The sequence below is a fragment of the Barbus barbus genome, assembly GCF_936440315.1.
Source record: "Barbus barbus genome assembly, chromosome: 6".
Lineage (NCBI taxonomy): Eukaryota > Metazoa > Chordata > Actinopteri > Cypriniformes > Cyprinidae > Barbus > Barbus barbus.
In genome coordinates, this window is record NC_136734.1 from 16,640,735 (window position 1) to 16,657,131 (window position 16,397).

At 37.6% G+C, this 16,397-nt stretch overlaps 2 protein-coding genes across 2 annotated transcripts; one reads left to right on the plus strand and one right to left on the minus strand.

The window, feature by feature from the left end:
• The first annotated feature begins 461 nt into the window (after positions 1–461).
• Positions 462–8,024, plus strand: orai2 (ORAI calcium release-activated calcium modulator 2). The gene is made up of 3 exons (XM_079418808.1): positions 462–550; positions 4,009–4,244; positions 5,592–8,024. The coding sequence occupies exons 2-3, from the start codon at positions 4,014–4,016 to the stop codon at positions 6,162–6,164; spliced, it is 804 nt and encodes a 267-aa protein (XP_079274934.1). The 5' UTR covers positions 462–550; positions 4,009–4,013; the 3' UTR covers positions 6,165–8,024.
• Positions 8,025–13,000: 4,976 nt separating this feature from the next.
• On the minus strand, positions 13,001–15,656 carry pex12 (peroxisomal biogenesis factor 12). The gene is made up of 4 exons (XM_079419544.1): positions 15,575–15,656; positions 15,274–15,438; positions 13,877–14,412; positions 13,001–13,793 (listed from the first exon to the last, which is right to left on the minus strand). Exons 2-4 carry the CDS (start codon positions 15,397–15,399, stop codon positions 13,403–13,405), a joined length of 1,053 nt encoding a protein of 350 aa, XP_079275670.1. The 5' UTR covers positions 15,400–15,438; positions 15,575–15,656; the 3' UTR covers positions 13,001–13,402.
• Positions 15,657–16,397: the final 741 nt, after the last annotated feature.

Genomic DNA, 16,397 nt, shown 5'->3' on the forward strand with positions numbered 1-16,397 from the left:
GGTCACGTGACGGCTACAGAAGCCTGATTCATTTCCGCGAACCGGTTCTTTCGAATGGTTCAATTCAAGCAGCATTACCTTATTATTACCTGTTCTAAACGAACATATGTTCATGAACATATTGCTGTTTATTATATTTTTTCTATTACATTTTTAAATTGATGGTATCAAATTGATGTTTCCCTAGTTCTCGCAGCCAAGCTTCGGCACATGAAGTCCTATAGAACCTAAATATAATTTGTATTTACACTACGGAAAATTCATCATCGATACATTGTTGGTTTTTCGATACATGTATTGTCTCGTTATGAGTCATCGCAGAAACGGTTCTCAGTTCACTTCATTAGTGACTCGAGAACCGCACAAACTGATTCAGTACAACTCGTGAACGAACGATTCGATTCGTGAACCTGTTTTGTTCAACCGATACATTATAAAGATCCGACTCAAATGAATGATTCGCTGAGGAAAAGAGCTGTTTCTCTCCCAGATCCACTGTCTGTGTCAGCTCTCATGTGGATGTGAACACAGAGAGTAATCGGCAGAAAAGGTGAGTTGGACGCGAGCGCAAAGATGATTTGAGTGCAGCTGTGCGTGTGATGCTGTTTCATATTGTGTGCTTGTGGTGGCGTGAAAGCGAAGTTGTGTGTGCTGAGAAACACATTTGTGGCCTGACGTTCATTGTGCTCCAATTTGCAAGTTAATAAGTCGACCTCACAGAAACACCCCTTGTTTAGACGTCTATATTTGCACAGCGGCTGTTGACGAGCAGCAGTTTTTCCTGCAGTTTTATTCTGCGGAGGATGCGTTTCGCGTCTGACGTGGCGCTCATTTGCTGCCTATTTACATAAGCAACACACCGCAGCTACATTCATCTTTAAAAATAACCACAAGCTGTTGTAGGAATGTGGGCAGCGTTTGAAATGTGTTGTGGCTCCACTGTATGATCTGACTTGAGAAGAAGGTGTGCCATTGGTACAGTGATTGTGTGAGATGGTAATATAACGATTCTTTGATATACAGCGTTGCTAAATCAGTACCATAGTTATGTACCATGATCTTTACGTGCCACTTGTAAAAGACTACAATTGGAAATATATCATCTTCCTGTATTCAGTTCAGGCTAATTCACACTACAGGATTTTAAACCCGATTTGCAAGTTTAACGAGCTCGCCGACAGGTCGGGCTGTAATCGGGGGAAAATCTGCGGGTGATGGGCGCTCCGCGATCTTTATGTGTGAACTACACAACGATGCATCAAAGACGCTCGCTGACGCCAAACAAATATATCTAGCATGCCAAATATCTGGACCTGTCGGCCGACTCGACATCACGTGGTGCCAGGTGTGGTGACGAGCTACAGCCAATGAAAGAGCAAGGCAAGGGTTGAGGTCACTGGAAGAAAAACAACAGCAACTTCGCTTAAAGAAAAGGCTTATATTTTTGCACATAAGCGTCTTTCACAGGCTTTTGGCTGCTATTTTTTTTATTAACCACCAATAGTTACTGTTGCCATGACCGACAAACACTCACACTACACTCCTGTTCTCACGCAGTGAAAAACACATCTCAGATCAGAGAGGAAACTGACCACACACCGACAGAGAAGACCGAGCAGGTTACTGCTGATATGAAACAAGGTCTCAGGACTCTGTTTTTAAATCGAGTCATTTTTAAGTTAACGGGATTTTGTCCACAGAATGATAAGAGCACACTTTAACATATTATTTTATTATTTAACACTCAGCATTTAACTCCATGCATGCAGTGCATGAGCAGATTTTCTGGTAAGCAAAACAAGCACTTTTAAATACCTCAGCTTATTGCCTTTACCATGGCAGCCAACAACAGCACAGCTTAACACTCCTCATATATTTATATTTAGTTATATTTTTTTCACCCCGTTTTAACATGTATTTCTATGAAGACTGGCCAGCTGTCAGGCAAGATGGCGGATAGCAGTGGTTCTGATTTGAGAGGTGATCTGACCAATCAAGCTCTTTGCGAACGGTCAATTTTCGCGTGTTTTCGTGACAAAACATGGTTTAGGGACAGAATCCAGTAGTTGGGTGACAGAGTTGTTGTCAGCTTGTGTAGTGTGTAACCCCTGGTTGCGGATAATTTACATAGTCACACAGTCTGAACGGCACAGCGACTAAAAGACAGACAATCAAGTCATGTAGTCTGAACGGCACAGCGACTAAAAGACAGACAATCAAGTCATGTAGTCTGAACGGCACAGCGACTAAAAGACAGACAATCAAGTCATGTAGTCTGAACGGCACAGCGATCTGCCGACGTGTAAAGTCCTGTAGTGTGAACTTGGCTTTAGTTGGCTTAATCTTGTTGTTACTCAAGGTAATTTTATACTAAATTTATACTTGTACTGTATTTTTGATTATACAACTCAATCTGTGTGTCAGTCTTGGGAGGTTAGAAAGATTAGTAGTCATTCTGCTTTATAAAGGAATTGGGAACCAGTAAATGCAACATGTTCCTCTCTGTTTAAATGGGTATCACATGCATGTAGACAATCAGGTTGTATTTTCTGTCTAGACTCAGAGTCAGGGCCATAGTGAGGAACGCTGGGTCCCTGATCATTTTTAAAATAACATGTTAACCGGACCTAATGAATTGTTTCCACCTTGAACACTATTAGCTACAGCCCTGGACTTGCATGAGTTTGATAAGAAAGAATATTGTTCTGTTTTCTATTTGTATGTTTTACCAGGCTGTAGTAGAATACAATGCAATACAGATGCACTGTATTTGCTTTCAGTGCAATTAAAAGTGAGTATGTGTGATGCAGATGTCTGTGAGGATTAAGATAATATTAGAGTTATTGTGTGTGAGCAGTCGGGGAAGAAAAAGATATCAAGATCTGTTGTTGGGTTTTTAGTTTAGGTATTTGATAAGTCTGTGGCCTGTTTAAAAGTGATTTTTTTATTATTGTTATTTTACTTGTTTTTTATATACTTTTTATTTATATAATGATTTTGAAGAGTAACCATGTATTATTGTGTATGAAAACCAGTCCTAAAGCAGGGCAAGGTCAATCAGGTACATTTCACATCTTTAAAATTTCTGCCATCTTATCACATGTAGATCTTCCGTAACAATGGTAGCAGATACCATGCCACTGAATGTTTAACTTATTCATATAACATGGTTTTTACAATGTTCTTCAAAGTATACCATGGAATTATCATGATACATATTCAAAAAATATAAAAGCATGACACCACCGTATCTGGTCCGTTTTTGGTACTTGTTGTGAAAGTAAGATTACTTATTTTTACCTCCTTATATGTGACCCTGGACCACACAACCAGTCATAAGGGTCAATGTTTTTTAAATTAAGATCTATATAGAATAAATAAGCTTTCCATTGATGTGTGGTTTGTTAGGATAGGACAATATTTGGCTGAGATACAACTTTTTGAAAATCTGGAATCTGAGAGTTCAAAGAAATCAAAATATTGAGAAAATCACCTTTAAATTTATCCAAATGAAATCCTTAGCAATGCATATTACAAATCAAAAATTATGTTTTGATGTGTTTATGGTTGGAAATTTACAAAATATCTTCATGGAACATGATCTTTGCTTAATATCTTAATGACTTTTAGCATAAAAGTAAAATCTATCATTTTGACCCATGTATAGTGTAATGTATAGTTGGCTATTGCTACAAATATACCTGTGCTACTTATGACTGGTTTTGTAGTCCAGGGTCACATATTTCTGTGAATGTGCGAGAGAATTCTTTAGCCTCTCTAGGCAAATAACTAGAGGAATAACAAAGTGCAGTGAACTGTAAAACAATTTGCACTACGTTTATGATTACGATAATAAATGAATATAATATTATAACAAATTCCATTTTTGCAATAAACAGACTGTTTTTGTACAGCTAAAATAACTAAAGCGATTGCACATTCTAGCTGCTATATATATATTTATATGTTATATTATATGATCTTATGTTTACAAACTATTATTCACAGTTACTATGAGCAGTGAGCTCAGTGTGCCAATGGGCTCCCCCGCACCCGGGGGCTCAGACCGGCTGCAGGATGGCGGTGGTATGGACTACAGGGATTGGGTTCGGCGCAGCTATCTGGAGCTGGTCACCTCCAACCACCACTCGGTCCAGGCTCTCTCATGGAGGAAGCTGTACCTCAGCAGGGCCAAGCTCAAAGCCTCCAGCCGAACCTCAGCCCTGCTGTCTGGCTTTGCCATGGTGAGTATATGACCCTCTGTGATAAGTGTGAGCTATCAAATGTACGTGACTCTTGTCGTGGCCACACTCTTTTGTGGATTGTATTTCAGTGAATGTATCAGGAAACTGTTGCTAAACTTCAAACAAGGGTGTGGGTTGTTGAAATTCTTAGAAGCATCAGATGGTTTGAAGATAAGATTGTCTTGAACCATTGTCCGATGGAACTTTGTCTCTAACCACTTTTGGCCAAGATGGAGCATATCACTGACCAGACCACCCACTTGACCGGAAGTTTTTTTCACATTCATTTTCTCCATAGGGACTTCAAACATTCTTCAGTAAAGCGTTATGAAACCAAGCAGTTCTGAGATGATTTGCAACATTACAAACCTTTATTTGATGCAAACAAAAGACTTTAGCTAGTTCAATTATTATAATCCTAGCTGTTTTATTCTAGGATACAATAGAATATGTAAGTAAGTGATTTATGGTATTTGACTGAAGTGTAAAACAATTTATTTTTAGTTTATCCCAAAATATTCAGTCATAAACAAGAGTGTGTAGTCGGCCCCAATAGCCGCTATGAGTAGCACTCGAGTTTAAGTCCTGGCTCGTGGACCTTTCCCGATCCCAACCCTACCCTCACCCCCCACTTTGCTTCCTGTCTACAATGCGGTCCTTTCCTAATAAAAGCCACAAATTCCAACAAAAACAAAAGTCAAGAGCGTGTAGGCCAGCTGCATCATTTGCAGTGATTCATGGGAGTGGGCAATAGTTATTGAGCTCAATTTCTGTAGTAACGACAACATTTCTAATCGGTGGATTTTTATTCAGGACTATGGATAGTGTAGTAAAATTTATTTATTTTTTGTAGTTTTTTTTCTTTTGGGGGAGTTTGGGAATTCTGCAAATAAACACTTTATTTAATTAAAATAAATAAAAGAACACTGACTTGAACATGTTTTTGAAGTCTCTTTTGCTCACCAAGGCTGCTTTTATTTGATTTATTCAATCAAAAATAGTGAAAGTATTATTGTGAAATATATATTGTGAAAATTGAATTTATTCCTGTGATGCAAAGCTATATTTTCAGCATCATTACTCCAGTCTTCAGAGTCACAGGATCATTCTAATATTATGATTTGCTGCTCAAAAAAATTCTTATCAAGTTTGAAATCCATTGTGTGCTTAATTTTTTTATGTATTTATTTTTATTTTATTATCTTTTTAAACCGTGATACTTTTTTCAGGATTATTTGATGAATAAAAAGGTCAAAAGAACAGCATTTATTTGAAAATGGAAACCATTTGTAACATTCTACGGAAGCATTACCAGTTTTATTTTGTTTCTAATGTGGTTGTGACCAGGTGGCCATGGTGGAGGTGCAGCTGGAGATGCAGTACAACTATCCCCGGTTCCTGCTCATTGCCTTCAGTGTGTGTACCACAGTGCTGGTCGCCGTCCACCTGTTCGCCCTCCTCATCAGCACCTGCATCCTGCCCAACGTGGAAGCCGTCAGCAACATCCACAATCTCAACTCTGTCTCCGAGTCTCCCCACGAGAGGATGCACCACTATATTGAGCTGGCCTGGGGCTTTTCCACCGCTTTGGGAATCCTTCTGTTCCTGGCAGAGGTGGTGCTCCTCTGCTGGATAAAGTTCTTGCCGGTTGACTCTGGGGCGCAACCCGTGTCAGTCCTGGCAGCCCTCAAGCAGAACTGCAGCTCTCCTGTGGTTCAGCCCGGCCACAGCGGCTGGCAGGCGGCTTTGGCCTCCACCATCATCATGGTGCCAGTTGGATTGATCTTCGTGGTGTTCACCATTCACTTCTACCGCTCGCTAGTGCGGCACAAAACAGATCGGCACCATCAGGAGATCGAGGAACTGCACAAAATCAAGGTGCAGCTGGATGGCCACGAGCGAGGCCTGCAGGCAGTGTGAGAACCAGGGATGCTCTTCGTTTCGCGCAGTGTTCCATCGCTTGACTCTTCAAGCTTACAAGCACATTAAAACTCCTCCTTGAGTCTTTCGGGCTTATTTTCTGTTTTCTTCGTAGAGGAAATGCCTTGTTACCTGGTGGGAGGATTACTTGTGTAGAAACTGAGAACGATTTACAGCAAAAAGGCGCACGTTTACAAGATTTATACCGCAAGGGCTATTTATTTTGTATTTCTTTAGGCTGTAGGTCTTTTTTTTTTTTTTTTTTTTTTTTTTTTTTTTACTTGATTTTAAGTGCCATTTTCTGTTTCCATGCCTCTTAATATATACAAATGGAGATCACAGAGTGGCTTGGTTTAATATCGTTTGCCTTTTTTCTCTTCCTTTTTGCGGTTCCGTCCTGGATCGATAGTGTGCCACAGATAATGAGACCAAACGAGTTGGTCTTGGATCCATTATGGATCACAGCTGCCAGAGTCACTGCCAGAGTATCTTTAACTGCAATATAATGTACATGCCTGTTTGAGCTTCAGTTTAAAGTGATAGTTCACTCAAAAATGAACATTGTCATCAGTACTCATCCTCATCCTGTTTCAAACCTCTATGACTTTCTTTTGCATAAAAGAAGATATTTTAAACCGCTTTTGTCCATACCGGAAAGGTCAGTGGTCCAAAACAACATGGGACTTTGTTGTCTTTCACTGTATGGACAAAATAACAGGTAAGAAGGTGTTAACGCTTTGTGTGGGTGAGTAAATGACGGAATGTTCATTTCCCTTTAAGAAAACAAAAACTGAATTATACACTCCGTATACATTGTGTGTGTTAGTAGTGGATCTATAATACTTTAATCTTCCAGCCTGCAGAATTGTCGTCCCAAAAAAGGATTTATCTTAAATCTGTTACAGAAGTATCACTCGTACTAGGCCTATATGTAGTGCAGTATTTTTAGCTCGGGTGTGAAATCTATACGCTTTAGCCAGACTCATTGCGCACTTGTATTTCATTGAAGGTTTTGCATGTGCCATATAATGCACTGTCACTTGTCAAGCACAAAGGTTTTTATCCATATTTCACACAAGGCCAATTGAATGTTATTCCTGTGGGCTACTAGAAGTTTACATTGTCAATGTTAATATCCAGGGTCAATGATGGTTTGCGCCAACACATGACTTTAATGGGCACAGTTAGTTATAAAAATACTTGAGAAAGACAAAAAAGCTTTGCCGAGCTGAAACCGTTTAATGTGAACCAAGTTGACAGTCCTATCGTCAAGCTCAAAATAATGTCTGATATTTAAGTCAATTTGAGGAAAACATTCCAGGGGGAAAACAAGTCAGACCAATTTCTGCCTGCCTTAAATGATTAAACTGACAAAAGTGCACTTGTAGTATAGTCCATGGAAATGATGTCCGGTTTGTTTTCAGAGTATGCAGACTGATTTCATCTGCTGTAGGTCTTTCAGAACACCGAGTTATAGTTTGCTGCTTCATGCCTTAAGCATTAAGTTAATAGTATGTTTAGGAGTCGATTCTGTAACAAGGCATAGTGAAGCACTACTCGTTTCATAGCTCAGACAAGTGAATTTGACCAAAATTGTGTGTACTCTGCTTGTGGGGGCTTTTAAAAGTACATTTCTTTTTTGTGTATGTGTGGAAAAATACTGTTAGTGTCATTTTTGATAGTTCTGTTGCATTGTGCCACACTATCAGTAGATAAACGCATATCTAGTGTGAAATTTAGTTTTTGCATCTAGAACCTGTAGCTGGCTATTACCGAAACATTTTGTTGAGCATGTCCTTTCACACTCTGTCTGTACTTGTATGTTAATTTATGCACAAATAAACACAACCTATTTTGTTTACTTCAAATCTTTATTTATAATTTCTGTGGACATTTGACATGCCTCTGTGATCTGTTCAAGAACAGACTGCTGTTTTCTTTGTGACGTTCATATTATCTTGTTACAATAAATGACTGTCTGAATCAGCAGACAACCTTAAGAGGATGAGTCATGAAAATGCGTACCACTCAAATCTCATGTTCATTATGAGATCTTATTAAAATGGCTAATTACTTATACATCTCTGCAGTATTTTGTTGTACCATCTTTAATGTTTAAAAGTTTTTTTTTTTTTTTAAGAATCGTTTTTTTTTTTGTAAAGATTGCTGTACTACAGAATGAAGAAATTAATTACAGTCACTTGAGAAATGTGCTTAAATGTTACAGTACAGAAATGGGATTCATTTTCTCTTCATGCGAAATCAAAACCTCATGTTTAATTTAAATTTTGTGGTCAAATATGGCTGAACAAGTTTGTGAGAGATTCACATTAGTGCATAAGACTGATCCTGGTCAGTATCCGTTGCTCCTGGGAAGCATGTGAAAGGTCAGGTTTCACAGCTGTGATTGGCAGGCACACATGAAGTGAGGCTGCAGTCAACTACATGGAGACACGCTGGCTAAGAAAGCCATTGCAAATGAGATTAAAGCAAGTATGCATCTAGTTATAATGCAGGAAAGTGCTAAATGCTTAATACACCTTCAAAACAAAAACAAAAAAACAGCAAACGTTTAATGGTGAGTGGAGTTGTTCTAGAAATATGTATTTGGAATAAGATATTTCTGCATACTGTGCATTGTTTACAAATTTTCTACATGAAACACCCAGATAACATATACTTTTTGCAACATTTTTACTACAATGTGATGTTCTCAGCTTCTCCAAAGCGACAAAAGCACAATTTTTTGACTCATTTAATTAGACTGCAAAGAGATATGATTTTTTTTTTACCCTAGATTTTCATAAAATCCCCATTCAGTCCAGAAAGCTACAAAAACTGTTGTTTGATTAATTTAATGTGGGTTGAACTGTTATAAAAGCGCTCGTTTCCAGTGTTTTTGATGAGATACAAATGTCCAAACCGAATGAATTAGCAGCCAGGAATTTAAAAGCAGCTTAACCTCTCAGTGACATGAATTAACTCTTTAAATTGCTGATGATCCCTTGGGCTTGATTAGTAATTCAGGTGAAGCTGTGTTACGCCACAGGCTAATGATGATGAAGTGTGAACAGGTGTGCAGACGAGGCCTCTATGACTAGACAAACCATAAACGACTGAAAGGCAAAAGCAGTTTCCTTGTTACCTAATCAGTCAATGACTTGACAAACAGTGGTTTTGTATGAAGCTGCTGCTGAAAAACAGTTTCAAGTTTATTTGTATAGCGCTTTTTACGAAACAAATCGTTGCAAACCTTAATATATTTCACTTATGGCAAAATTTGGTAATTCTGTATGTTGTCTGAGCTTTGGCATCCTCTGAGGTCCATCTGAGGCATCATCTTTTCTCAGGTGTTCGGTCATCTCAGATCATTTAAGGGTTGGATCCAGACTGAAGCTTCTGTAATTCCTAGGGATGTTAAACAGAGAAACAAATAGAGACATAATTAGCGTAGCTGCTGTTCCATCTATGCAAAAATGATTTGTTCAACCCAAGCTAAAGAATAATAATAATGTACATTTGATCAGATATAACTGCAGTACAAGATTATAAGATGCATTATGTGAATGCTTGGCTAAAGAGATGTGTCTTTAATCTAGATTTAAACAGAGAGAGTGTGTCTGAACCCTGAACGTTATCAGGAAGGCTATTCCAAAGTTTGGGAGCCAAATGTGAAAAAGCTCTACCTCCTTTAGTGGACTTTGCCATCCTAGGTACTACCAAAAGTCCAGAGTTTTGCGACCTTAGGGAGCGGGTTGGATTGTAGCTAGAAGATGAGTTAGGTACGCAGGAGCTAAACCATTTAGGGCCTTAAACCAAAGATTGTTTATAACTCTGTACTTTAATGTCCTTAATTTGTCTAGTGGTGGCGCACATTCAGTAATGCTGCAGTATTTCAGGAAGTTTTCAGGGAGTGGTAACACAGGGTCTCGTGGGTTTGGGAAAATTCCTTGGCCCTATTTTTAGACTGAGAATATCAATCTACCAGTTCTGTGAACATGCTGGTTTAAACACTCTTGTATTCTCAACACTTAATGTCCTGGGCCCCTGAGTGCAACACTGTTGCCACCTCCCGTTTGGAAACGGATGAAAACCGTGTAAATTATGATTGATTTTAAATAAAAAAACAAAAAACAAAAAAACTTACAAATCTGTAAAATCTAAAGGGACTATATAATTCAAATACAAAAAATGCAATAATGTCTTGCACATTTTCAACAAAAAGTTCTAGGTCTTTAGCGCAAAACAAAAATCTGCATAGAGAAAACAAGGCTGACCCACCGTAAAGAGGCTTGAATTTTAGATTGCAGCTTTTGCTTCAAAACAATGTATTTGATTTATTTTTGGGCTGATTGGATTTGGTAAACCACCCGGTTCACTTAAACATTATAAGTAGGTCAGGGATGGGCAACTTCGGTCCTGGAGGGCCACTGTCTTGCAGAGTTTAGCTCCAACCCTAATCAAACACACCTGAACCAGCTAATCAAGGTCTTCAAGATCACTAGAAAGCTACAAGCAGGTGTGTTTGATTAGGGTTGGAGCTAAACTCTGCAAGACAGTGGCCCTCCAGGACTGAAGTTGCCCATCCCTGAAGTAGGTATATAGGGCACTTCAGTGATGTATTTTTGTAGGTCAACCCAGAATTTTTTCCCATTGGTTTATGGATTATTGCAGAAAAGCAGCTCTCTGGCCAACACATCTCATCATGCTTTTTGCTAATAAACAAATATATAAATACATGTTTAGTTTTGAAGCCTAAACACCAAAATCACATGACGTCAACCTCACCATAACTAAGCTTCCAACAACTCTTTCCGTTTTTAAGATAAATTTTCCTGGGAAGTTTGAGTTAAGACTAGTTTTGCAAGAGTGCGATTATAAACAATGAGACTGTGAAAGCAGACTATGAGTAGATGAGTTTATCATCAATAAATGATATTTTGATTCATCTCATACAAATTATATTTAATGTCCCCAAGACAAGTAAAATTACTATTAGTTTGTTGTTGAAGGAAACATGAAACTATCCAGAGACCTTATTTATGACAATTAACCACAAATCTATTCAAAAAAACCTACTGACTTCAGGACAATGAAACCACAAGTGGTAAAGCGCAAACTCATTTCCTGGTTTTGGCAGGAAACACATTTTCCATGCAGTGCTCTATTACAGCAAAATCACCTTGTTTTTCCTCCATCGGTAATCAAATCAGTGATGTAAGGAGCTCAGCTGTCCTTGTGCTGTTGGAGGCACATATGGTCACAGATTCGATCATTTGGTTGATTTTTTTTTCAGAATGTCATCTCTCTGTTTCTTGCACAATTAATCTGCCAGTCAAGACTTCATATAAATTTTCTTGGCATGCATGTTGGTCACTGTTTTTTTTTTTCAGCTGTAAATTTCTGACAGGAGGCATTACACATTTGTAAAATACATGTGAATAAAGGTCAGCATAACATGAAATTTCACCATTTTGTAAATGTTAGATTAAAAAATAACTCTTTAACTGTGATGTTTTAACAAAATGCCATAAGTAGACCTTCTCTGACAAGGTTTCTGCAGGTTTTATGAAGATAAATGTAAAACTTTTAGTGAATTTTTTAAGACCAGTTAAAGAAAATGTAAGGAATAATTTGAAGGGAATACATCGATTAGTTGTAAGGGAGCAGTGAGCACACACTTTAACTCTAAGTTTGAAAGTTCGGTCCCACTTTATATTAAGTGGCCTTAACGACTATGTACTTACTTTTAAAGTAATCATTTGATACAATGCACTTATTGTGTACATACATGTTTTTACATCGTACTTATATTTGAAAAATACCTGCATGTAATTACATCTGTAATTAATTTCTGTAATTACATTTATAATTACACTGTTGACCTATACCTTACACCTTAACCCATCCTTAAACCCACCCATACCCCCAAACCTGTCCCTAACCTTACCTGTATCCCACCTCAATAGCAGCAAAAGTGTTTTGCAATACAATATGAACACAGTAAGTAAATTGTACTTATTTTTTATGTAAGTACATAGATGTTAAGGCCACCTAATATAAAGTGGGACCGAAAGTTCCAACAGATCTCTATTAGCCTACTTTTGAATTCATTTTACAAAAAAAAAAGTTTTCTGAGAAACTGATCAAAATGATGTGTTTATGATTAAAACGAGAAGAAATATCTGGGAGCTCAGATAAAAAATGGGCTCAGAAAAATCAACATAATTCAAAGGGGATATTTTCATATTCCACTGACATACAAAATCTCACTTGTGAACAATTTCTGAGAAATCCATTTTTCATCCTAAGTAAATATATCTTGATTTAACACTTGTAATGGAGAACAAGACAAATATGTGACCCTGGACCACAAAACCAGTCATAAGGGTCAATTTTTTTAAATTTAGATTTATACATCATCTGAAAGATGAATAAACATGCTTTCCATTGATATATGGTTTATTAGGACTGGACAATTTTTGGTCGAGATACTACTATTTGAAATTCTGGAATCTGAGGGTGCAAAAAAAAAATCACCTTTAAAGTTGTCCAAATGAAGTCCTTAGCAATGCATATTACAAATCAGAAATTAAGTTTTGATATATTTACAGTAGGAAATTTACAAAATATCTTCATGGAATATGATCTTTACTTGATATCCTAATGATTTTTGGCATAAAAGAAAAATGTATCATTTTGACCCATACAATGTATTGTTGGCTATTGCTACAAATATACCCGTGCTGGTTTTGTGGTCCGGGGTCACATTGTATTTTTTGCATGCACCGTTTAATGCCATGACTTTATGGATTTAAGACTTTCTGCATCAACTTAAGAGTTTGCCAAGGCTTTAATTTGTGCTTTAATAACTGGTGCACAGCAGTCCCTGCTCTGTTTTTTTTTCTCTCCAGTAATTTATTACATTTGAATGCATGTCACAATAAGAAAGAAAATATCTGCCATTAGTTTCATTGCATTGCAACTTTAAATATGAGTCGGCAATGATGATATCTGTACAAATTTAATATTTACACATTTCACAAATTAATTTTCCATTATAACCGTATCACAAAAACTAATTCTAGTACCTTATAAAAAGCATTTTAGCCTTACTTAGGATAACAATTAACACTAAACCTGTTGTTCACCTGAACAGTGTACGATAATTATGTCAAATCAGACAGTTCCACATTAAAAATGCATCTTGGAAACAAAATTAAACAGATTTGACCACTCTATCCATCAGGTGTGTATATTTTAATGAGGTGCTGCAGTCCTGAAGGGTAGCCAGTGAGGGGACATCTGTGATTGGCTTTAACATACACATATATACACTTGTAACAAAACACATAGCCTGATGTGGTCAGCGCGGTGTCATTGGTGCGCACTTTCCTGCAGAGCGGGCAGACTTTGATGTGTGTGGGTGACGTCTCCTGGCTGTGAAGGTGGAGAGGTGGTGGAGGGGTTGGAAGGGAGGTCAAGGATTTAACGGTGCTCTGGTTCTCGGATGAATACCACCACTCCAGGAACTGCAGAAAAAACACTCCCATCGAGAGGCTGGTTGACAGAGATACAGCCACACCACCAACCGCTGTAGAGACCAAGTGCTGAAATTTCTCTCTAAAGCTGAAAAGAGAGATTTTTGCTTTAAGTAAGCATCTTTATAAACCTCAAGAACATAATGTAGCAGAGACTCAAAATAAACTCACCTTCGACTAGGGCTCAGTGCTGGGCCCGATGGCTTAAGATCAAGGCTGTGTATGTCATTAGCCGTGAGATACGAGAGTTTAACTCCTGCCAGCCACAGGAGCGGAGAATGTGTCCGTGTTTTGCCAAAAACATACAAAAGCTGTTGGCAAAAGACCCAGCCATCCCAAGCCATGCACACAAAGGGATACGCAGCCAAAAAAGCCCTGTACAACTTCTGCATGAAGGACTGAGGCAAGCGGATGGAGAAATCGTCCTCGTCTCTCTGTCGAGCCAGGATTTTTTCCAATTTGGTGTGTAGGTAAGGAAGGAGGGCCAGAAGGAACAAGGAGCGCCAGTGCTGTCTGCGCCGGAGTCCCAGATGAGCTGCACGTGTGCTGTCTTCTCCTACACGCTTCAGACCGTAGAAATTCTCAGAGAATGAGGCGCTGGTGCGGGAAAGGAAATGATGCTGCAATAACACGTCCAGGATAGCATAAATCTCATCAAACCTCCTCCAAAGAACTCCATAGAAAGCGGGGTTAGAGGTAGCAAGGACCTGTGGACAAAGACAGGGTTTACACATCAATGTTATTCAATGCCAGTAAATACTGTAAAGTTTATTTTATTACTATTATATATATATATATGTAAAACAATAGAAGTATGTTTGCAGCAGTACACTGGGGGTCCATGGAAAAGTTCAGAGGAAAAAAAATTATAAAATTTATTTAATTATGTTATAGATGTATAATAAAATATTATTTTTTCTCAGTACAAATTCACTTCATAGATGGATCCATCACATGAGAAAGATCATATTTGGGGCCAAATTGGGGGTCTGTGGCATCTAGAAGCACAAATTTGTGTGGTTATTTTGTGTTTTTAAATTCAATCTTGTGTTAAATAGCTTCAAACAGTCCAATTCAGCCTGGTTCATTCTTCTCGCTGGAGATGAAAGGTCAAGTTGAACCCACTGCATTGTGGGATACAGGTTTCAATGTGCATACTATCCATCCTAAATTCTATGTGATGATATTAGTAATTTTCAATACTATTTAGGGCAGATAAGATGGATAGTATGCACATTGGGATGCAAGGAGTGTTCTTGGATTTTGTGCTGCTCATTATGACAAATAATATATATATAATAATACATTATAATATATAATATATAAAGTAATATATATAATACATAAGGTATTCGGTGTGTATGGGCACAGTATACATATACTGCTAGTATTGTATTTCGCACACAGGTTAAGTTCTTGTGATTCACTTTACAATCTGTCAGGTATATTAGAGCATGAGGCAAAGATAGATGTTTGGAAGCAAGATTAATCTTTTACCATTATGTAATTTCCTGTACAGTAGTGGTAAATGCAGTACAAGATATATATTAAATGCGTGAGCAGCATACCTTCACAGCATGCAGTAATGCAGGTTTAACAGCACTCATCAAAGAGTCCTGAGCTAAAACCTCAAATACGGAGGGTCTGTCTTGAGCTGGAGCCGCTGTTGTTAAATGTGCTCCTCGCTCTGCCATTACTCTGGGATCAGTGCTGATGGAAGCAAGCACGGCGAACTGGACAGGTCAGACAACAACAAAACGAGCGAATATTTTATAATTAGTCCTAAGAGTCTCTTAATTGTAATATTTTCATCGTTTTATTAAACAAGATAATTTGGCCAGAAAATTACACTGCACAAAAATAACTCACGATGCAACATGTAGCAATACTTTTTCCTGTTACTAGCGTTATTCTTCTGTCATCTTTTAAGGCAACAAAATAGGTTCATACTGCCACCTACTGTGCTGGGGTAGTTTATTATTCCACTCTGTTCCACTGTTTCTAATGAATGGATTCTGAAACAATCAAGAAAACTACATTTCTCAATAAAAATTAAACGCAACAACGTCAGATAGTAATGTCAAACTTCAATCTATATGCATTTCATACATTTTTTATTTTAAAGATAAATGTATAGTACCACTAATAGTGCTATATGCACAAGAAAATGTGGGCTCTTTGAGCTATAATAATTTATATATGACTAAAGCTATAATTTATTGCCTATGACTTCTGTTCAAATTTATTTAAAATATTTTGTTCCATGAGCTCTGAAAAAAAAAGCCATAGGACAAAATATGTCAAAGATTACATTAAAGATCTGCCAGTTTATTCTGGCAAAGTTAATGTGGTTATTAAATGACATTAAATAATAAATATAATTAAAAATGTTTTGATTTATTCAGCAGGTATCAAATACTTTGTGCATTAAAACAGTTATTTTTATATCTTGTTTTAACAGCACATGCCTGCATATGTAATTGTGTAAACAGTATACATTTGCGTACAGTTTAGTTCAAACTATATTGATAGGAAAAGCAAGCTACTCCGCAACAATTGAAACAGAGAATGGAATTCTCTTGAATGCACATGAAATATGGTTTGAAATGCTTACAGATATTATAGAATATGTGCATGATGTAAGATGATCTTTCTTCATAGTCTGATTTTGTCTCACATTCACTTGGTTCCG